Source organism: Gopherus evgoodei, chromosome 2 (assembly GCF_007399415.2).
Source record: "Gopherus evgoodei ecotype Sinaloan lineage chromosome 2, rGopEvg1_v1.p, whole genome shotgun sequence".
In the NCBI taxonomy this organism is placed as follows: Eukaryota; Metazoa; Chordata; order Testudines; family Testudinidae; genus Gopherus; species Gopherus evgoodei.
This window is the reverse complement of record NC_044323.1, coordinates 289,378,540-289,402,467: the sequence shown is the minus strand read 5'-3', so window position 1 is coordinate 289,402,467 and position 23,928 is coordinate 289,378,540. Positions and strand designations below refer to the sequence as shown.

At 47.1% G+C, this 23,928-nt stretch overlaps 1 protein-coding gene across 10 annotated transcripts in view; it reads left to right on the top strand.

The window, feature by feature from the left end:
* The window catches only part of PTP4A3 (protein tyrosine phosphatase 4A3), a 166,106-nt gene that overhangs the window by 120,560 nt on the left and 21,618 nt on the right, over positions 1-23,928 (top strand). For 8 of the 10 annotated variants that reach the window (XM_030553881.1, XM_030553882.1, XM_030553887.1 and 5 more), the window contains 2 exons: positions 4,315-5,053; positions 13,550-13,642. In XM_030553881.1, the coding sequence (XP_030409741.1) occupies positions 4,949-5,053; positions 13,550-13,642 (198 nt within the window). In that variant the 5' untranslated portion in view covers positions 4,315-4,948. Of the gene's footprint in view, positions 1-930; positions 952-1,855; positions 1,903-4,314; positions 5,054-13,549; positions 13,643-23,928 lie in introns of those variants that run through there. The other 2 variants (XM_030553890.1, XM_030553888.1) reach the window with 2 other exon arrangements.

The following is a 23,928-nucleotide window of genomic DNA, read 5'->3' as shown; positions in this document are numbered from 1 at the left end:
TTACTTTAATCTGGGCAGAGAGAGGGGCATTCAGTATATCGCAGTTAGATCCTTAATTTCTCCCCTTTTTCCCTTGTCCCCAGCTCTGCCTGCCCCCAACCCTTCTGTGGCAGGGCTGCCCTCCATCTGTCAAAGAACTCTCCCGCAGGGGGGACCTGCAGATCCTATCAAATCTCCCCTTCCTGGCTGAGTGACAGGAGTGAGGTACTGTCAGCATTTGGAGACAGCAAGGCTGGGATGAGTGATCTACCTTTGTTGACCTTTTGGTTCCAGCCACTTCAGCACAGGTCCAGCTCTTTTCTGAAATGCTGCCGTTTTTCATACCCAGGAGTACCAGCTGGCTGCTTGTAATTGATGAGGCTTTTGGGCTGTGAAAGGAGACATTTCACCTGGACCAACCAGCCTGTTTATCATTCTATCTTGGTTACTCATATGGGCCCCAAGATATTAGTGCCTCACAGTTGCTAATGTGTTTATCTAACGTCCCAGTGCTCCTATCCCCAGTGTACAGAGCGGGAAGTGAGTTTAAGGGACTGACTTACCCAAAGTCACACTAGGAACGTGGCAGAGGCAGGAGTTGAATCCAGGGTCCCGCAGCCTCCCTCTCTTTCTATGATGGTCACCTTGGTATCTTGCTTGTTAGAACGGACACTTAGCTTTTCAGGATATCTGGGGTCTTTGTGGCTTTCAGTGGAGTTGCAGAGGCTGCGATTGTGAAATTGGTGTCGAGCTGCCTGAAAATAGGGCTAGGGCTCAGGCAGAACCTGCCACAAATCGCCCCCAGCTGGCTCGTTCACACAGAGCGCATTTGTTGTTTGTTTTAGTTACTCAAAGGACAAGGAAACCCCGATTTGCTGGGACAAGGGCAGTAACGAAGAGCTGAAGGGGGACTCGGTGTGCGAGCTGGGCTCAGTTCCCAGCGCTGCACAGATATTTCCTGTGTGACTTAGGGTAAGTCAGTCACTGAGTCTCTCTGGGTATGTCTGCACAGCAAAAAAAAACAACAAAACCCCAAACCTCACAGCTGTGAGTCTCAGAACCCCGGTCAACTGACTTGGGCCCCTGAGGCTGTAGCTATTGGGCTAAAAATAGCAATGTAGATGTTCCCACTCAGTCTGGAGGCCAGGCTCTGAGACCCAGCCCCTCACCCAGTTTCAGAGCCCAGCTCCAGCCAGAGCAGGAATGTCAACACTGCTGTTTTTTAGCCCCGTTGCACAAGCCCAAGTCAGTTGACCTGGGCTCTGAGACTTGCTGCTGTGAGGTGGGGCTTTGTTTGTTTGTTTGTTTTTGCTGTGTAGACATACCCTCTCTGCCTTCCTTCCCCCTGTAAAGTTGAGCTGCTTCCTCCCTGCCAGGCATGTTGTGAAGATAAAACCCCTCAGTGATCAAGGCCTCAGATACTAGGGTGTTAGGGCCATATATGTACTTAGTTAGAAGAAAACTTCAGGCTTGAAATGCCCTTTGGTAGGCAGGTATAATTTAGGAGTCTCCCTCTCTTATTGGGGGAGCTTTGGCCTTTTGTGATGCATCTGGAGTCTGGTGGCCTAAAGAATCTGATTTTTTCTTTGGACTTAAAATTATCCACCCTGTGAGTTCTTTTTCCCCCTCCCTCCCCCAGGAACTCGAAACCCTGACCCAGTGTTTTCCCTGCGCTGTAATCCTTGACATCTTTCCTTGCTAGGTTGGTTTTCTCCCCTGGACGCACAGGCTGCCTCAACATTAGAACTTGCTGTGTTGGATGAGACCCGAGGGCACAGAGCTTTCACCATGACCTGTGGTGTAAGCCTCAGGCAGGCAATACATCCGTAATGGCCATGGCCAATTGTGCGGCACTGTATCTTTGGGACAGTGGCCTACATACCGTGGTGATGGGGCACTAGATGTGTCAGCAGAGGGATTGGGGTAAGTTCTTCTGCTGTTCTTTCCTGAGTCCCGAGTCTGGATTGTTCCTGTGGCTGTCTGGGTCAGGAGGGAAGGGTGTGCTGTTAGCACATACCGGTTAACACATGCTAGCTAACGTGTTTGAAGTGTCTGGTGTACTTAGCACAAGTTAGATAATGTGTGCGAACAGCACAGCACAGCTCAGGAGGCAGCATGCTGCGGGGGACGGGGCCCTGGACTGGTACCCAGGAGACCTAAATTCCATTCCTAGCCCAACATATTGGGCCCTGGGGCAGTTCTTTCCGCACCTTGGTGTGTTTGTCAGATAGTCCTTACGCCGCTTCGTAAAGTGCTTTGGGATCTATGAAAAGAACTAAGCAGCTGTTACTTCTAAATGCCTTTTTAAAAGGACCCGTCTGATACTGTCCTGGCATACCCAAGCCCGTGTTCAAATCCTGCTCCAGTATTGACTCTGTAAAGAATGGACTGTTGCAAGGTGGGTCAGACATAGGGGGCTGCTGGCACAGCATGTGGGGACAGAAGTATGATGGAGCATGGATGTGTTCAAATGTGGCGGGGGAATTTAATGGGGAAATAGCAGTGCAGATGAAATGTATAACCCTTGTTGCTGTCCCTTTAAATCATACAAATGAGGAATGGTATTGACCCAGGGCAAGGGAGACCTTTCCTAACAGCTGCCTTCCTGTGCTGCTGCTCCTGCCGGGGGAAGCCACACAGCAGCGCAGGTTGTTATCTTCTCAGGGACAGTTCTAGTGAGCGAAGCTGCTAAAGAAATCCTGAGTCCATGCTCTGATGGCTTAAAATCTCCAACCGTTCCTGAAGGCCCCAGTGCCGCCTCTGCCCTCCCACCTCCAAGGATGCGGGAACTGTTTCTCGGTGTAGCTAGTGGTTCTTGCACGTTTCCAAGGCTCATGGGATGGATCCACTCTCTCTTCCCCCCACAGAGCAGACAGCTGAGTGTCTCTGCAGCTGTCTCAGGTTTTTTAATAGAAATGATTCGCATTAGAGCACAGACACTGGTGCCTCTCATAAGGAAGCCTTCGCATTTGGATGGAGCCAGCTAGAAATGCCTTGCTGAGAGTTTCTCAGAGCTAAGCCGGGCAGTTTAACTTCCACCTGTGACCTGCTGGCCACCCTTCCCGTCCTAGGCTAAGCCGTTGAACGCAAGCCGCCTTTGCAGTGAGCTGCTCCGCCCCCTCAGTGTACACTCCCCTCATTGCCCTGCCAGTGGAACCAGGGTAAGGATTTGCTGTGATTATCATCCGACCAGATCCCAGCTTGTTAGGAGAGCTTGCTGCTCGATTCCCCTGGGCCGTTGGCAGCAGGGTACAGTGTGGTTCCATCGTCATCTGTGAAAAGCAATTGCAGTGTTTTGTCGCAATGAACTGTGTGCTGGTTGTAAGGTGTAGAGGCATTTGCCTACCTGTGTGGGCCTGTGCAGCATGGGGAGAACACCACCCTGCTTCTTTCCCAGAGCACGGTCGGGCTTCTAGCACCGTTCAGAGAGCTGAGCTCTGGCTTCTCAGATCTGTGTGGTGGGTGCTGGGCATGTCTCCCTGTATAGCTGGGCAGGAGGGGGAGAGCATTTCCAGTACTGGGCCTTGGGCTCTGAGCCCCCTCTTCCCAGACCCCCTGTCAGCCTCGGGAAGGGGAAAGAGCCTTTGTTTGAAGGGACGGGTGTCTTTGTCGTCGAGCTGCTCCCTGCGCTCACGGGTCAAGTAGCAGGTGAATGTTTTCCAAGCAGATAATGACTTGGCTGAGCGCTGTGGATGCTCAGTCGGTGCTTGGGGTATCCCAACAGGCCGTGCTAGAGCTCAGCCTCCCCATGACCAGGGTGGGCAGCTGACTAGCAATATTTGAAAATGGGCCTTCCCAGAAGATGAGCCATTCACGAGTGTGTCTGCATGGCACAATCGCGAGAGAGCGGGGTTTGCAGAGGACGTACAGGGTGACTAGTGCGTCTTGTGTGTTCCTCTAACACCTTTCACCTGACAAACACATGTCACAGTCGCTCAGCCTCAAAGCACCGTCAGACCTGGGCCGATGGCACGCCTATTGCTAAACAGAGGCAGAGAGTAGACAGTGATTTCCCCAAGGTTACCTGCTTAGCTAAGGGCAGAACTGGGAATAGAGCCCTGGTGAGGAGCCCTCTGCCCGTCCACTTGCCTACCTGGTTTCTCTTGCAAGCATTTGCTGTTAGTTGATCTGATCTCATTACGTCCACCTTAGCTGGCCCTTAGTGTGACAATTCCTGAAGTGTTTTGCTTGGGACTGGGCTGGAAAAAGGGCTTTGGCTTCAGACACAGCAGCTGCGTCCCCTACTAATTTTGGCACTACGTGGCCCGGTATAGCTTTCTGTGTACCTGATCCCAACCCCAAAGTGATTTCATCCTGTATGTTTCTCCCTTCCAGGCTCTCTCTGCCAGTGACTGGCTGTGGATTTATGGAGGTGCTGGGGAGCAGCTTTGAGTACTGCCACGCACAACATTGTGCCCACTGAGGAAAGCTCTCGGCCAGCTCGCCTGCCCTTGGGTCCGTGCCCTTGGGTTTAACCATTCAAATCTCCCGTGCATGGCTCTCGCAGCCAAGGGACTTCTGCTGGCTGCTGCCACAGCCTGATCCGCTTCGGGCCCCCATCGCTGCTCCCAAGTACTCCACCTATCCAGATGGGGTAACGTGACAGAGCGAAACGGCACGCGAGGAGGTTCCCAGGTGCAGAGGCCTTTCTAGAGAAGAGAGCAAAGAAACCGGACGGCGCAGAAGGCAGGGAGGGCGGCGGCTCTGGATTGTACATCCAAAGGAAACTGACACTACAAAGGGAGATTATTATTTTTTATTATTATTATTTGGCTTCAATCACAGGGCTTTTTGTGTGTGTTGGGGGATCTAACACACTCCCAAGAGCTGGGAATATTTGCACAACATTTGTGTTGGGGGTTTTTTAAATTACTTCCCTCCCACCCCAAACTCCAAGGTTTTTTTTTGTTTTTTTGTTTTTTCTTCTCGTCCTTCTTTCTTTCTTTCCCCCTGCCACCCTCACTTCACCATGGCCCGTATGAATCGGCCTGCACCTGTGGAGGTGTGCTACAAAAACATGCGGTTCCTGATTACTCACAACCCCACCAATGCCACGCTCAACACCTTCATAGAGGTAAGAAGGAAATGCAGGAAAGGTGAGGGGGTGGCTCGGGGAATTTATAATAGAACATAGAGGTTTGAACTCATAGGGACACCAGTTCAACTCTAGCCCGTTGCTTGACTGGGACTTAGGAGATCTCGGTTCAGTTCCCTGCTCCGCAACAAACTGCCTGAGTGCCCCTGGGCAAGTCATTCAATCTCTCTGTGCCTTAACTCCCTATCTGTAAAATGGGGCCAGTAATACTGACACTTCTCCTCTTACCCTTGGTCTGCCTTATCTGCTAGGATTGTAGTGTCTTTGGGGCATGGACTCTCTGTACTACAACTCAGATCTATGACTGCGATTTAAAATGAAAGGAAATTGGTCATTCAGCCTTTTAAGCATCTTTGGCAGCCTCTCTCTATGTGTATGTGCAGCTCCCAGAACAAATGGTCCCTGGTCATTTGAGGCTTAGAGGTGGTGGTGTATACAGGCCATAATACTCCTCCTTTGCAGGTGTGTCAGTCCAGAGCCTTTCACCACAAGTACCTGGGGGCTCATTTGGAGTGACAGAACAGTTCTGAGTGCAGGGCACCCCGTCACCCTGCTCCTTGTTTACACAACTCCCATACTGAGGAGGAAGACATCTCGTAGAATCTGGATCTGGAATTGGATGCTGCTTTCCCTGTTGCACGTACTCGCCACTAGGTTGCTCAGTGTGCATAACACACAGCACCGTCTTCACAGCCTTTTGGAGAGTCTCTGATCCTCTGAGGCCCATTTTCCAGACAAAGACACTTAGCCACAGATAGATACTGTGGGTTGCATTTGGCCGGATTCATAGATTATAAAGCCAGAAGGGGTCGGTGTGGTCATTTACTTGGACCTCATGCATAGCACGGGCCATAGGACCTCCCTTTAATACTTGCTGCGTGAACTAGAGCTGATCCATTAGAAAGACATTCACCCTTGATTTTAAAATGGCCTGTGATGGAGAATCCATCACCAGCCCAAATCTTGTTCCTATGGTTAATTGTCTTCATTGTTAAAAAAAAAACCAACAAACAAAAGTGTACTTTATTTCTAGTCTGACTTTATCTTCAGTTTCCAGCCACGGAATATTGTTATCCCTTTGTCTGCTCTCTTATCAAATGTATGTTCCCCATGTAGATACTTACAGACTGATCAATTCACCCCTTGTCCTTCTCTCCTTTAAACTAATTAAATTGAGCTCCTTAACTCTGTCCTATAAGACAGGTTTTCTGCCCTTTCATTATTCTTGTGGCTCTTCTTTGAACCCTCTTCGATTTATTCACATCCTTCGTGAATTGCAGGCACCAGAACTGGACACAGTATTCCCGCAGGGGTCGCATCAGAACAGCTTCTGTTTTGTACATCCAAGGATCACGTTAGAGAAAGTCTGTCTCAGTCTAGTGTACCTGGGCTCCCACTTTCAAGTTTCTCTTTGTATCCTCCGTGACTGCAGTTAGTTGACTACGTTATTCTGTAAATATTTCTGTGTCTGTGTCTGCAGGAGGAAAAGGGGGAGGTGTTGGGAGATCGTCGGCTAACCGACTCTAATCACCCTTGTCATACCAAAGTCTCAGGGTATACATGATGATTATCATCTCCAGATCGCTGTGAGCCACTCTGTCCATGCTTAGCCTCCTGGCCCCTCAGAAGAATTGAAGACACATCTCAATTGCTGTGTTCTCCCTTTGTTCATTGGTCTTGTACCTCACCTTCTATTGGAGGCAGAACTGAAACGTTCTGGAGCTCAAACTGTATTGCTGTTCGAGTCAGAATGCGAAACTGCTTCGTTACTGCACTTGATCACCACGGCATTCAGAGTAAACTCCCATCTCTGTCCACACACGCGCACACCCTCCCCTCCACCCCTACCAGTTGTGGAATTTTATAAATTACATTCTCACAGCCACAGCCCAGCAGCTCCTGTTCCTCATTAGGTTTAGCAGACTAAAGGCAACAGAAATGTTTGGTGATGCTGTACAGATAACAGTCTTCATGAGCTCACTGTCTGGGCTCTGGATCCCACTGGCAAATTAAGTAATCGCAGCGTGCAGGGTGGTAAAATTAGAAGTGGTGTGTCTGGCATTATCCGCCGCTTCACATGTGTCTGGGGAAAGAGGGGTGCTGCTTTGACCCTGTTCTTCCACCGAGGAGAGAGTTTTAGTTCTGTGGTTGTCAAAATATAAAAGGCTAAGTTTTCCTAAGGAGACCTGAGCCTAGTCTAGTTTACTTCGCTCACATGCACGTGTTCTTCTGTTGATTGAACACCTGATATCCCCCCTTAAATGTATACAGCATCTTCCATTCCAGAAGATCCCACGGCATTTGAAATGCAAACCTAATTCATCTGCCATTCAAAACCAGCCCACCTGTGGAGCATTCATATAGAGTAGATGAAACCTGGTGTAAGATCTGGCTTACTGTTCTTTCTTTTGCACAGTCCATAGAGCATTTTGCTTACTCGTTCGGTGTGAATTAGTGTCAACTGTGCATGAGCTCTCAATGTTAAGTCATTGCTAGCTGGGAAGCAGCACAGACAGAATTTTGAGAATTCAGCACAGCGTGAAGAGACATGTATGCAGGACTCTTCACATGCAGAGCTGACTTGAAGCAGGGGGCATTGAACAAATGGTTTACAACAGGTTGGAAGTGAGGCTAATCACAAGCCATGTTTGTGGCATAAAATAAAACCGTGTTAGACACGCTCATCTCACCATCCTCTCAGGCTTCTTGGCGCCATCCTGGGAAAGGCATGAGTTGGAGCTGGCATGCTCAGCTGTAATGGCTTGCCGTTCAGTATGCCAAGCGCTAAGAAACAGACATGCTCTGAGGATGCTCTGCCCAGGAGATGGCTGGGGCACCCATTTGAGCCAAAGAAGAAACTGTCCCAGATAGAAAAAATAATCCCTTCAGAACCTGAGAAGCAAAAACTGCTGACACTAGAGACTTCCTTTTCACATATGCAAAGGACTCACCAAAGCAGGTGTGAGCCATGTAGATTTTGAAGAGTAGTGGGTACTGTGAGTGTGGGAGGAAGAAGGAGGAGGAACATTTTAGATGTGGTGGGAGGAGGGAGAGCACCACAGACCTTACCCTAGGGTTCGCTGTTTGCTCATAACTTTGTGAAGCATCTGTTCTGAGAGTAGATTTGCCACATTTAGGCAAGAAGCAATTCAGATGATGTTCCATAAAGTGTACGTTAGTTGGTTTTGTCAGATCGAAGTTCCAGGCCAATCCAAGCTCCAGGTGATAAGCCGTGCTGGAAGTGGACCAAGTCTCTGACTGCCTGTAGCATCCAACTAAATTGCTTGAGGGATATAGCAGCAATATTCCCTGGTTGGTCCGGAAGGTGACTTATGTAAATTTCAAAATCCTTACTGCATTGGTAAGTGAAACTGAAACAAGTGGTGGACCTGGAACCTCTAGAGAAATAATCTCTCACATCAGAAGTGGGGGTTTTTGCACAGCGTTGTAAAAGCAAATCTAAATTCTTTCTTTTGAAGACTTGCACCTGCATAAGTGAGAAGGGCACTGGTGGTTAGACAGTTTATTTTAGGCATAGAGCAACAAACTGAAATGCAGTTGGACTTTGGGTTCAGTTGGATTGTGTGCAGTTTAGCCTCCACATCACGTTGCCTGCAGTCTGGCTCCCAACTTTCATGGATTTGTAGAATCTAAGGCCAGAAGGGACCACTGTGAAGATCTAGTCTGATCTCCTGTGTAGCACAAGCCCTAGACCGTCTCCAAAATAATTTCTAGAGCAAGTCTTTTAGAAGAACATCCAACTTTGATATAAAAATTGTCAGTGAGGGAGAATCCTCCATGACACTTGTTATCCCAGTAGCTAATTAACCTCCCCGTTTAAAAAAAACAAAAACGAAAACAGTACGACTTGTTTCCAGTCTGAATGTGTTTGGCTTCAACTTCCAGCCATTGGATCATGTTATCCCTTTGATTGCTAGATTGAAGAGCCCATTATCAAATATTTGTTCCCCATGTAGACACTTTAGACTGTGATGAAGTCAATTTTCATCTTTATTATTGTGTTAGGCATAGACTCTGATGCCTACAGTTGAATATTAATAGCCACTTTTACAATACTGAGCGCTCCTATTATGCATGTGTTGCTTAAAGGGACACAGTCAACTTTTAAAATCAGGTCCAGTTCAAAAAAAGTTTAAAGTAGCTTCAAATTTTACTCGCAGGCAGAGTCCCCCTACCAGATTTTGCAGTTTTACAATTACCTTTTTCTATTTTATTAAAAAGGTTTTCTCTCCTCTCTTGCTGTGTGAAAGACAAGCATCCAACAGCACAGGAAATAGATCAGCTGACTGGAAATATAAGGAAAGCAGTAAAACTACACAAAATGCTGTCAGATGCACAAAGGATAAAGAAATCATTATTTATAATCATCTTCAGTGTTACTTGCACCAAGAGTAGATTAAAAAAATTAATTTCAAGCTGGCAGTGGTTTAAAAAGTGTATTGCACTGACGTTCATAAGAATCAGTGGCTCCACATCTGGCACCACTAGACTGTAAGTGTCCTTCTAGTGTGTGAGCGCGTACTGGCTAACTGCTTACTGTACTGAAATCCGATGCAACTGTCAACGCTCTTGAGCTGCGACTAGCTTTGTTTGTCAGGTTTATTTTTTTTAATGAGCTGTTCAGGATGTGCAATAAAACATGACAGGAGATGCCACCTGCGATTGTTAAAAACATAGTGATGATGTGAAAATGTTCTTGATAATCATAAGTAACCTGCAAAGCATTAACGGCTAAAGTCAGCCCTGATTATAAACAGAAACAATGCCATTGACTTTGGCCCTGTTTAGGGAAGAAAATTGCTCAGTCCTCTGAGCACCTAACATTGGGTAATTGCATGTTCACAGTGTGGTCATGCATATTTCCAGTTAAAGGGACAAAGCTTGGTCCAATGGTTAGGAAGGAAGCCTAGGACATGGGACACCTGGGTTCACTTCTCTGCTCTGCCACAGACATCCTCTGTAACCATGGGAAAGTCACTTAGTCTCTCTGGTCCTGTAAAATGGAGATAAGAGCACTGCCCTGCCTCACAGGGATACTGTGAGGATAAATACATTCACAATTGCGAGATGCTCAGTTCCTGGGGTGATGGAGACCGTAGAAGCATAATAGATAGTAAGTTGAACGCACTGGATAGTGCTTATTAGATGGTCATTTTTGCGTTCTGAGTTGCTAGTGAGACTGATTTTTTCCCCCACCCCCAATGGTACATCTGTCTATACCAAAATATTTCTGCATGTTTCTCACAAGATGCAGTTGGAAGCCCCACTGCTTGAGCAACTAAAAAATTGGACTGGACAGAGCACTGGAAGAATATACTACAGGCAGTAACTGCACTGGCAGAAGACAGGATGGATCTTCGAATCATAGAAATATCAGGCTGGAAGGAACCTCAGAGTCATCAAATCCAGTCCCCTGGGCTGAGGCAGGACCAAATAAATTTAAACCATCCCTGACAGGCATTTGTCCAGCCTGTTCTTAGAAACCTCCAATGACGGGGATTCCACAACCTCCCTTGGAAGCCTCTTCCAGAGCTGAACTACCCTTAGAGTTAGAAAGTTTTTCCTACTATCTAATCTAAATCTCCCTTGCTGCAAATTAAGCCCATTATTTCTCGTGCTACCTTCAGTGAACATGAAGAGCAAGTGATCACCATCTTCTGCTAACAGCCCTTAACTGTTACCAGGGTCCCCCTCATTCGGCTAAGCTAATCATGCCCAATTTTGTAACCTTTTCTCATAGGTCAGGTTTCTAAACCTTTGATCATTTTTGTTGCTCTCTTCTGGACTCTCTCCAGTTTGTCCACATCTTTCCTCAAGTGTGGTGCCCTGAACTGGACACAGCCCTCCAGCCAAGGCTACACTAGAACCAAGTACAGTGGGACAGTTACCTCCCATGTCTGATATACATCACTTCAGTTAGTATGTAGCTGTTCTCTTCCATATCTCCCCTCTGCGGTGTGCCTGGATCCCTGCCCTTAGGCACCACGAGCGTTTTCTTGGGGAAAGAGGGAACTTGCAGGATTTTATACTTCTCTATATTATTGTTAACGAGATGCTGCTTTAATACACCTAGGGCCCCAATTTGCTAGCACTGAAGAGCAAGAGACTTTGAAATAGACATGACAGAGAGTGCGAGAGGAAACAGGGACTTGCCCAAGGTCACTCAGCAGGTCAGTGGCAGAGCCAAGAATAGATTCCAGGTCCAACTTCCTATCCAGCGCCCTGTTATTTGCAGCAGACAGGAGACAACTGGTCCAAACATTCGCGGGGGAAAACTGTGAAGCGTTTGCAGTGCGCAGTCGTACCGGACTCCTTGGGGCAAAGAAGTGTGTCATGCAGAGCCAGACGGAAACACACTCTAGCCGAGGACAGATGAGAGAGTGCTCACTTTGTCTGTGCGTGGAGCTAAAAATTCTCTCTCTGGTATTGCTCTGTTGAGCACTTGGGACTGCAGCCAACGTGCTGTTTTGAGCAGTTCATTTTCCTAGAATTGGTTATGTTGTCCGTGGATGTTGATTGGTTTCGTGGGCAACAAGATGGGCTTTTGCATACCTCCTTGGATTCAAAATAAATGTCCTTGCTCGTGTTTACTACTTGAAGGAGCAGTGAAAGTGTCCAGCCTTTATTGCTGTAGCTTAAAAATATCCCACTCTTGCCTACACCAGATTTTCTGTCTTCATGCTCTATGATTTAACATTTGTCTGCCTCTTAAACCTTGTTTACATGAAGGTCTTTGTCCAAGTCTTTCTAGGCAAGACTCAGGCCCTTTGACCACAGTGTCATGTAGTCTTGCTCTGAGCAGGGTTAGATGCCAGTAACTATTATTGATTTGCATTAAGATCCCCAGTAAGATCAGGGCCCCATTGCGCTAAGTGCTGTACAAACGCTCCCTGCGCAGAAGAGCTGAAATGGGCACGAAGCAGTGAAGTGACTTGCTCGTGAGACAGGTCAGTAGTGGAGCAGGAACTAGAACCCAGGCTTCCTGAATCCCAGTCCACTGCTCTAAACACTGAACTGCACGGCCACTCGTTATAGTCACCCCAAGTATGCCAAAGGTCCACTCTGCTCGGTGCTGTCTAAACACAGAACAGAACAACCCTCCCTGCTCCATAGAGCTTAATCAGCTGAGCTGCATCTGTGTTAGACTAATTGCTGGCAGATCTGACAGACATTTCTATTGCTGACATGCATCTTTATGTGGAGAAACGTAACATCTAGTGACGTCGCGGAAAGGTTGCGCATTGCAAAGTTCCTGCTGGAGCGATGTTCAGAAAGATATTTTCCTGTGTAGGGAAAAGGAGGCGTCACCATGCCAGCCCCTTCATAGCTCTTCTGCCTCATTGTACAAATATGAATGAATCTTTACGACACCTCTGCCAGACATGTGGCACGATCCCCATTTCATAGCAGGGGAGGGGTGGATCCTGGCTGGAACAGCCGGTCATGCTGGAGAACTCTTAACACCTCTGTGTGAGTGAGAAGCTGTTTCTGGCTTGCGTTAAGGAGTTGACATTGGAAAGCGTGCGGGGTTTGGTTTGGTTTTTGCCCTTTCGAATCTCTTTCACGCTAGCTTGAAGCCACTTGATTCTCTCTTTTGTTACTAAACTTAAGTTTTACCTCAGACCAGCTCAGTGCTGGGTATTAAAGGGCTGTGTCTAACCCCAGCTGAGCTATCAAGCTGTTGTATGGGCTGGCTCTTTGGAGACATCGAAGTTGGTGTTACCTCTGACAGTACTCAGCAAGAGGGACCAGATACTACAGGGGAGACTCAGAATTGGAAGGGCTTTTGGGGTCACCCTGTAAAGGAGTCACTGGGGGATGAAAGTGCAGGGGGGAGATCGTTATGCTGCACATGGTGTTGGTGTCAGCGGCACAGCATATGGGCACCTGAGGTTACCGTGCAGGTGTTAACAGAGCCCCTTACTGGTCTGAGTCCACCCCCAAGGCATCACAGAGGTGCTGACTTGCCCAAGGTTCCAGTGAGTTTCTGGCAGAATTGCTGGGGCGTTTTGACTTATGGGCTTGTGCTCCGATCACATACAAGCTGTGCCATAACTGATGCAATTGTATGTGTTGGAGGATTTTGTTTTCAGGGCGAACACTGGAAAGGGGTCGGGAAGCCATGGTGGAGGGGCTGGTGGGAGGATTAAGGGGATCATGAATGTAAATGTGGAGAAAGGAGAGAGTAAAAGAACATTTGCAGCCCTGAACCGCTCCCAGCGCATGCCACCATGCACCTCCTGGTCCTGCCTCAGCCGGGCACTGAAGCATGTGCCCAGCTCGCTCAGCATGTGATTTGTGCTGGCACATGTTTCATGCCTGGCTGAGTCTGTATCTGACCCACAAATAGCACGGGTGCGAAGAGAGGCCTGTCTGCCCTCTGGTCGAATTGCTATTTAGAAGATATGCCTATAAGTAAAGGGTCTCCCCCCTTCCCTTCCCTTCCCTTCCCAGGATCTGAAGAAATACGGAGCGACGACGGTAGTGCGGGTCTGCGAAGTGACCTACGACAAGACTCCCCTGGAGAAGGATGGCATCACAGTAATGGTACGTAGCCTCTGCAGGGCTGTTGATCCTGACCAGAATATCCCCTTTCGGTCTCTCTCCCTGAGTTCGGTGGTGAGCACCAGCTGCTGCGGGAGGCTTTCGAATCTGGGCACAGCCAGCCCATTACAGAGCAGGGGAGATGGGCTAGATGAGGTCTCCTTACTTCTCTGGAGTAACCGTACACCCTCTCTCCTCGAGCGCCACCTCCTCTTTACTGGACAGTGTGCGTGTCCTCCCTTTCCAATGACAAACCACAGCAGAGCCAAGGCCATGCCATACCCTGCTGGGGTTCAGAGCAGCCCAGCTTGCACTTGGGGACAAAAGAGGCAGGCCACACCCAGGCATTGGGCCTAGACTGCTAGTCACAGCCTGAAGTAATAGTGCTGACATCCATACCCTGGGCTGGGAATGATTGGCTCAGATCCCTTCGCTGGGAGCCCTTTCTCTACCCAAGGCATTGATGCCCAAGCTTAGGCAGTACGTCTTGGTCCACGTCTCTCCCATATGTTTCTGTTTTGTAAATATTTGCTTTGTTGCCCTCACAGACCCTTCCAATAACTTCTCGGCTAGCAGCTGCCTTTGGCGCTCATTCTTCCGTTCGGCGGCTGTTATCGCTTCCTTGAAGTGGTAAAGTGATAGGAGCGTTCCGTTGCTTTGTGACTGAAGGGTATAAAGATACTGATCGCTTTAAAGGGGAAAGGAATAAACCAGGGGGAACCAGTTATTTTTTTGTCAAGGTCCAAATTTCTTGGTCAAGGTGTTGTCACAGTCCAGGCTCCAGAGAAAACAATATAAAAATAACAGCAATAGTGATGATAAGTAAAGAAAAAGATCACGATCAGTTCAAAAGCATCTGGCAGTGCAGATTTGGCTCACGGTCCACCTATTCCACCCTGGAATAAACCCAGTGTCTCATCACCAGTTGCCGCCTTGTCTCTCCTAATGTGTGACTGTGTCTCCAGGAGAACCTACCACTGTAATAGATACGCTGTTACCACTTCTGAGAGATGGATAGAGTGAGCACAGGAACTCTATAGCCGAAATCTCTACCCTGTTACGGTAGTATAGATCCAAAATGCACACACACGCATATCCCTGCAAGAGTAACAATAGTGCAGGCAGAAGTCCAGCAGCAGAGTGGGGGCTATCCAATTGATTGCACTAATGCAGCATGTATGGTTACGCCACCTGCGCACAAGGCAGGTATGTGTGCATTCAGTGCAAGCAGTGCATGACCCTCAGAGACTGAGTACGGGCTCTTGAGACCAAAGTGACTGAACTGGAGGAAGCAAGGAAGACAGGGAGGTACATAGAGGAGACTTTCCAGGACATGGTAGAGCAGTCCTATCCTCAGTCTGACAGCCTCTGTGCTGTTGAGGAGGATGAACGTCTCGGGGAAGAACATGAAGCTGGAGCAGAGGGAAATGATCCCATAGTTGGGATTCTCTTTCCAGATGATGTCATGATATCCCCTCGCACTGAGGATACCTCTCTGCGGGAAGGGGTATTAAATGCCTAGTATTAAATGAGGATAGTGATTAAATAGGCATCACAGAAACTTGGTGGAACGAGAATAATCAATGGTACACAGTAATACCAGTGTACAACATACATAGCAATAAGAAGGAGGGAGTGGGAGTAGCACTATATCTGAAAGAAAATAAGAGTCAAATACGGTAAAAGTCTTAAATGAATCAAACGGTACCATAGAATCTCTATGGACAGAAATTCCATGCTTGAATAATAAGAGTATCGCAGTAGGGATACACTAACGACCACTTCACCAGGATGGTGACTGTAATTATGAAACACTAAGGAAAATTAGAGGAGCTTCAAAAACAGAAAACTTGATAATAGTGGGTGATTTCTACTATCCCTTATTGACGGGTACAAGTCACTTCAGGACTGGATGCAGAGAAAATTTTGAGACTCCATTAATGACTGCTTCTTGAGGCTGATAGTCCTACAACCCACAAGCGGAGAGGTAATTCTTGATTTAGTTCTAAGTGGCTAACAAAGCCTGGCCCAGAGGTGAATAAAGCTGAACTGCTTGGTAATAGCAACCATAATGTAATTAAATTTAACATCCTTGTGTGAGGGAAACTAGCAAAGAAACCTACCACAGTAGCACTTAACTTCAAAAAGGGGAACCACACAAAAATGAAGTCTTGTTAAATAGAAATTAAAAGTAACCATCATGAGAGTCAAATACCTGAAAGCTGCATAGGAACTTCTGAAAAACACAATAGTAGAGGTTCAAACTCCATGTATATGCCAAATTAGGGGAGAGAGGGGGGGGAAAAAAAAAACTACTAAGAGGACCAAAAAGTGCCACCATGGCTCAACCAGATTGCCAGAAGCTCAGAATGAGCAACAGGGGATGGATCACTTGATGGTTACCTGTTCTGTTCTTTCACTCTGAAGCACCTGGGGTTGACCGCTGTTGGAAGACAACGTACTGGGCTGGATGGACCATTGTTCTGACCCAGTATGGCTGTTCTTATGTTTTGAACATTGCAAAGGTGGCAGCTGGAGACAGAAAGACATCTTTTAACAATTGGAAGCCATATCCTACTGAGGAAAATAGAAAGGAGCCTTAATAGACTCTGGCCAGTCAAATGGAAAGTATAATTAGGCAGGCCAAAAAAGAACTTGAAGAGTAATGAGCAAAAGACACACAAATTAACAGCAATTTTTTCAAGCATATCAGAAGGCAGAAGCCTGCCAAACAATCAGTGAGGCCACTGGACAATCAAGGTGTCAAAGGAGCACTTAAGGAACACAAGGCCACTGCAGAGAAGCTAAATAGATTCTTTGCATCTGTCTTTGTTGCAGAGGATGTGAGGTTGATTCACACACTAAGCTCTTCTTTTTAGGTGACAGATCTGAGGAACTATCCCAGATTGGGGTGACAATAGAGGTGGTTTTGGAACAAATTGTTAAATAAGTCACCAGGACCAGATGGTATTCACCCAAGAGTTGTGAAGGAACTCAAATATGAAATTGCAGAACTACTAACTGTGCTACGTAACTTATCGCTTAAATCAGATTCTGTACCAGATGATTGGTAGATAGCAAATGTAATGCAGATTTTTAAAAAAGGCTCCAGTTACAGGCCAGGAAGCCTAACTTCATTACCAGGCAAGTTGGTTGAAACTATAGTAAAGGACAGTATTGTCATACACAGATAAACACAATATGATGGGGAAAGTCAACATGGCTTTTGTAAAGGGAAATCACATCTAACTAATCTATGAGAATTCTTGGAGGGGGTCAGCAAATATGTGGACAAGGTGGTCCAGTGGCTATCGTGTACTTGGACTTTCAGAAAGCCTTTGACAAAGTCCCTCACCGAAAGCTCGTAAGCAAAGTAGGTACTCATTGGATAAGAGAGAAGGTCCTCTCGTGGATCAGTAACAGATTAAAAGAGAGGAAATAATGGGTAGGAATAAATGGTCCATTTTCAGACTGGAGAGTGATAAATAGTGGGGTCCCCCAAGGATCTGGACTGGAATCAGTGCTGCTCAACGAACCCCTGATGGCGTGGCTGATGTGATTAGGTCCTATGATGGTGTCACTTGATATGTGGACAGAGCTGGCATCGGGCTTTGTTGCAAGGATAGGTTCCTGGGTTAGTGTTTATGTTGTCACCCCATCAGGGGTTCGTTCACCTGCACATCTACCAACGTGATATATGCCATCGTGTGCCAGCAATGCTCTTCTGCCATGTACATTGGCCAAACCAGACAGTCTTCGCAAAAGAATAAATGGACACAAGTCTGACATCAGGAATCATAACATTCAAAAACCAGTGGGAGAACACTTCAACCTCTCTAACCACTCAGTGACAAACTTGAAGGTGGCAGTTTTGCAACAAAAAAACTTCAAAAACAGACTCCAAAGAGAGACTGCTGAACTCGAATTAATATGCAAATTAGACACAGTTAGCTCAGGCCTTAATAGAGACTGGGAATGGCTGGGTCATTTCACTAATTGAATCTATTTCCCTATGTTAAGTTCTCCTCACACCTTCTATAGGTCATCTTAATTATCACATCAAAAGTTTTTTTCTCCTGCTGACGAATAGCTCATCTCAATTGATTAGACTCTTCCTGTTGGTATGCATACTTCCATCTTTCATGTTCCCTGTATGTATCAATATCTCCTGTCTGTATGTTCCTTCTGTGCATCTGTAAGAAGTGAGCTGTAGCTCGTGAAAGCTCATGCTGAAATAGATTTGTTAGTCTCTAAGGTGCCACAAGTACTCTTGTTCTAATTGCAGAGAAGGGAAACAAAAATTATTAGGAGTACGGAACAGCTTCCATATAAGAGATTAAAAAAGACTGGCACTGCTCAACTTAAAAAAGAGACAACTAATCAGGGGTGCATGTCATACAGGTCTATAAAATCATGAATGGTAAAAAAGTGTTATTTATCCTTTCACACAACACAAGAACTGGGGATAGACTAATGAAATGAATAGGAAGGAGGTTTAAAACAAGCGTAAGGAAGTACTTCACACAAAGCGCAGTTGACCTGTGGAACTCATTGCCAGGGGATGTTGTGCAGGCCAAAAGTATAACTAGGTTCAAAAGAGAATTAGTTAAATTCATGGAGGATAGGTCCATCAATTACTATTACTCAAGATGGTCAGGGACGCAGTCCTATGCTCTGGGCGTCAGAAGCTGGGACTGGACAACAGGGGATGTATCACTTGTTAAATTACCCTGTTCTCTTCATTTCTTCTGAAGCATCTGTCACTGGCGACTGTCAGAAGACAGGATACTGGGCTAGTTGGACCACTGGTCTGACCCACTATGGTCATTCTTATGGCCATACTTCTAGACTCTGATGGTGTTGGTCCACATTCACACAGGTTTGTTTGTGCAGAATTGGTTCTCTGAGTTCTAACCCAGACTCTTTCTGTGGCTTCAGGCAAGACACTTTGCCTCTGTGTCCATGTTCCCATTTGTAACACGGATACTTATCTACTTTCCAGGGATGGGTGTGTCATAACATTTTTTCCCAGATCTGGATCTTAGCGTCCAAAATATGGGTGTTAGCATGAAAACCTCCAAGCTTAGTTACCAGCTTGGACCTGGTAATGCTGCCACCAGCCAGGAGTTATACAGTGCCTAGCTCACTGTGGTCTCCCCAAAACCTTCCCTGGGGGACCCCCAGACTCAGATTTCTTGAGTCTCACAACAAAGGGAAATAACCCCCTCCCCTTGTTTCCTTGTTACTTCCTCCCAGGCTCCCCTCCCTGGATGACCCTAGGAGATTCCCTGCTTCCAGTCCTGGAAACACAAATACTGAGGGCTTGTCTACATCAGAAAGTTGCAGCGCTGGTGAGGGAGTTACAGCGCTGCAACTTTGAAGGTGTACACATCTGCAGGGCATCACCAGCGCTGCAACTCCCTGTTTGCAGCGCTGGCCGTACTCCCGTTTTGTCTCGGGTGTAGAGGATCCAGCGCTGGTGATCCAGCGCTGGTAATCCAATGTAAACACTTACCAGCGCTTTTCTTGACCTCCGTGTAAGGAGGAAGCCTCTGGTAATCAAGCTGGTCTCCTTCCCCAGCTTGCTCTCGCGTTCCCGGAACCCTGAGCAAGCAGGTCTCCTTCCCTGCGGTTTGCAGGGGGGTTCGGGGAACGCGAGAGCAAACCGGGAAAGGAGACCAGCTTCGCCGCGGTTTGCTCTCCCGTTCCCCGAGCAAGCAGGTCTCCTTCCCTGCGGTTTGCAGGGTGGCTCCGGGAACGCGAGAGCAAACCGCGGCGAAGCGGGTCTCCTTTCCCGGTTTGCTCTCTAGTTCCCGGAGCCCCGAGCAAGCAGGTCTCCTTCCCTGCGGTTTGCTGGGTGGCTCCGGGAACGCGAGAGCAAACCGGGAAAGGAGACCAGCTTCGCCGCAGTTTGCTCTCCCGTTCCCCGAGCAAGCAGGTCTCCTTCCCTGCGGTTTGCAGGGGGTTCGGGAACGCGAGAGCAAACCGCGGCGAAGCGGGTCTCCTTTCCCGGTTTGCTCTCTCGTTCCCGGAACCCCGAGCAAGCAGGTCTCCTTCCCTGCGGTTTGCAGGGGGTTCGGGAACGCGAGAGCAAACCGCGGCGAAGCTGGTCTCCTTTCCCGGTTTGCTCTCTCGTTCCCCGAACCCCGAGCAAGCTGGTCTCCTTCCCTGCGGTTTGCAGAGGGGTTCGGGGAAACGCGAGAGCAAACCGCGGCGAAGCGGGTCTCCTTTCCGGGTTTGCTCTCTCGTTCCCCGAACCCCCCCTTGAAGCCGCCCAACAGCGCTGCAGTGTGGCCACATCTAACACCACTTGCAGCGCTGGTTGCTGTAAGTGTGGCCACTCTGCAGCGCTGGCCCTATACAGCTGTACTAATACAGCTGTAACTACCAGCGCTGCAAAATTTTAGATGTAGACATGGCCTGAGAGAGCTAATCTCTCTCCCCCCCCTCACCCAGAGGGTATGCAAAGTCAGGCTTAGTAAATCTAACACAAAGAGATTTTCCCCCTGACTTCTTCCTCCCACCAGTTCCCTGGTGAGCTGCAGACTCAATTCCCTGGAGTCCCCACTAAAGAAAAAACTCCAACAGGTCTTAAAAAGAAAGCTTTATATAAAAAAGAAAGAAAAAGAAATTAAACATAGTCTCTGTATCCAGGTGACAATATACAGGGTCAATTGCTTAAAAGAAAAATGAATAAACAGTCTTATCCAAACAGAATACACTCCAGCAACTACACACATGTAAATACAAAAAAACAATATAAACATATTGTCTTACTATGCTTGTACTTACAACTTGGAAACAGAAGATTAGAAAGCCTGGAGGTAGAAAAATCACTCTCAGAGCCGAGAGGGCACAGACACAAGACAAAGGACAAAGAACTCACACCCAAACTTCCCTCCACCCAGATTTTAAAAAGTCTTGTTTCCTGATTGGTCCTCTGGTCAGGTGTTTGGTTCCCTGTGTTAACCCTTTACAGGTAAAAGAACATTAACCCTTAGCTATCTGTTTATGACAGGGTGTTCTGAGGATTAATTAGTTAAGCGGTTGTAAGGCTTTTTGAAGTTGAAAAGTGCTACATCGGTGCTAATTATGCCAGGCTCCACTCAGACAATCCCCTCTTGGTGCTCAGTGTTTGTCTAAACACAGAGATGTGCTTGTTTAGCAGTGCAAGTTGTGTATGTCGACCAGGCCTTAGTCATAGCAACACAGGAGACAGGAGGGACCAAAGTTCACCTCTGCCGGAGGCTCCCCCTCATCAGTTGCACAGAAGTGATGCAGTAGTACCTGGCTCTGTGATCCTCTGACAATGCATTGGGGAAATGAGGAATAAAGCTCTGTTATAACCTTATTCCCAGATTCTGGACCTTAGCGTCCAAAATTTGGGGGTTAGCATGAAAACCTCCAAGCTTAGTTACCAGCTTGGACCTGGTACTGCTGCCACCACCCAAAAAATTAGAGTGTTTTGGGGCACTCTGGTCCCCCTGAAAAACCTTCCCTGGGGACCACAAGACCCAAATCCCTTGAGTCTCACAACAAAGGGAAATAATCCTGATTCCCTTCCCCCCTCCAGGTGCTCCTGGAGAGATACACAGACACAAGCTCTGTGAAACTACGCAGAGTGAGTCCCCCTCTCCGTTCCCAATCCTGGAACAAAAGCACTTTCCTCTTCACCCAGAGGAAATGCAAAATCAGGCTAGCAATCCAACACACAGCTCTCCCCTTGATTTCTTCCTCCCACCAATTCCTTGGTGAGTACAGACTTAATTTCCCTGAAGTAAAGAAAAACTCCAACAGGTCTTAAAAGAAAACTTTATATAAAAAAGAAAGAAAAAATACAAATGTTCTCTCTGTATTAAGATAATACAACACAGGGTCAATTGCTTAAAAGAATATTGAATAAACAGCCTTATTCAAAAAGAATACAAATCAAAGCACCCAGCACTTATATTCATGCAAATACCAAAGAAAAGAAACCATATAACTTACTATCTGATCTCTTTGTCCTTACTCTTAGAAACAGAAGACTAGAAAGTAGAAAGTACTTCTCCAAAGCTCAGAGAAGCAGGCAGACAGACAAAAGACTCCGACACCCACTTCCCTCCACCCAAAGTTGAAAAAAATCCGGTTTCCTGATTGGTTTTCTGGTCAGGTGTTTCAGGTGAAAGAGACATTAACCCTTAGCTATCTGTTTATGACAAGCTCCCTGCCAGTACTTGGAGCAGGGAAGAGAGCTCAGATTGCCCAACCCCAGCTTGCTTGAATGCTTAACTCTTTGCATGCATGAGTGCAGTGCTCTGGTTAGGTTTCTAACCTCATGTAGTCTTTGGAATGCGCATTGAAAACTAGACTGGCCCAAATGTATGTGAGTTGCAGCAGGAACCAATCCTGCCCCAACAGGAAGACTGCCCAAGTCTCTACCAGCGCTAGGTTCTAGGATTTTATACGCTTGGCATACCAGTAAATGTACATTCCTTTGTAATAGTTGAATCCCTGTATAGATGCTGCTATGAACCTCCAGAGTCCACTTTTCTTGTGACCACGAAATGTACAATTTCTAGAGAGATTTCAAGCCCTAAAGATTTAATTGAAGTAACCAAAGCAGGAGCTATCAGAGCTAGAACTCAGTGGTAGCTTCCTCTTTTTCCTTTGGGGTGTGCATTCCCATTCTGAAATCTGTGTAATGGGGGAGACGTTAGTGCAGGACCTTTTCTCTTGGCTGTCTAATGCTAGGTGCAAAGAGAAGGAAACTGAAGCTCTGGAAGCCTTCAGGGGCTGTCTGTTCACTTATTCATTTGTAAAGTCTCTAGCTTTAACCCTCTGAGAGGGGGACTTGTGCAGACAGGCTGCACGGATGGTGCATGCTAGTGTCAGGCAGCCTGGATTTCCCTGTGAGCTCTAACTTGCTTCGCATCAACCTCGGCTCCTCTCTTTCAGTGTCGAAGAACCACCTTGAGATCCTGATGCCTGTTGCGTCTTTCTCAAGCCTGGCACTTCGCTCCCTCTCTCCCTGGAACCTGCTAGAAGGAGTGAATGGGAATGTGCTAGAATGTGGAGAGAGACTTTTAATGTCCCTGTCTCCAGCTGCACGGAAAGCGAGGTGCGATTCTTGAGCAACTGAGCACTGCTGCTTTGTATCTAGACCTCACCAGGCACTGATCATAGACAGCTTGAAGGATCAGCAAGCTCCCCCTTTAAAAGACATCCTTGAGGATATGTGCATTCTGTATGGGCAAAGTGAGCAACGTAACAGTGAGGACAATTTATTTAGGCTTGTGTATTTAGCTCTTTTTTTAGGACATCGTGGAGCCATTTAAAGTCGGCCCGGCTTTTAATTTAGCTGTCATGTCCCAGTTGTGTGGCTTTGGCAGCTGTCTGAGCTGTGGGAATGGCAGCTGAGCCTTTCTCACCCAATAAAGCTAAAATTCCATCTCCTTCGTCAGAGCGTTGTAACTAAAGCTTCCAAACCAGCCTGAGAAGAATGGGGTGTTTTTAACACGAGGGCAATTCCAGAAAAAGCAAAGCCTTGAATTTTTCTTGGAAGCAAATCTAACTGCTCTTAATTACAGGGAAGAGAAAAACTCTGTAAAAGGGGAGGCTGCAGGACCTATTGACTTTCTGGGTTTTGTCTCGGATGCAGCATTCGAAGGCTGCCATATGAAATAGTGGCGTATTTCTTTATTTTTTCCCTCCAGATATGGATTTGAGATGCAAAGTTTGCATGGCCTTTTTAGTTCCCAAACGTTGTGGGTGTTCAGATCTGGGATTTTGGGAAACAGCCTTGTTATGCAGGGTGGTGGGAGCTTGGATCAACCTCATCTGTGGTTCTTATTACAACAAGCCTGTTTTTCTAGTTGAGGTCATTATGGTTGAAGCTATTCAGTTTGGTACCTGCTTAGATCCAGGGGCCTTGTTGTAGAGGCCCAGTTGTAGAGGCCACTTCTTCAAATGTGGACATTCACCTCTGTCCTGTGAATTGATGATATTCCTGGCAGATCTGGCCTCTCCTGTAGCTCACCGTTGGTAACACCCAATGTCCTGCTGAAATAAACGTAATACAGACTGCAGATTGGTGCCAGGGGGGCCCCATACTCAAAATTGGGAAAGGGAAGAAGGCAGAATCAAGTTGAGTGGGGATGGTATTAATACGACCCCCACTGGGAGCCATAAAGCATCCAGGATTTTAAAGGTTCCATTCCTCAGGGCGTGACACAAACTAAGCTGCTCATGTTACCCGCTAGTATTATCTCATCCAGAGGATATGTAAATTGTGCTTTATTTTTTTGCTG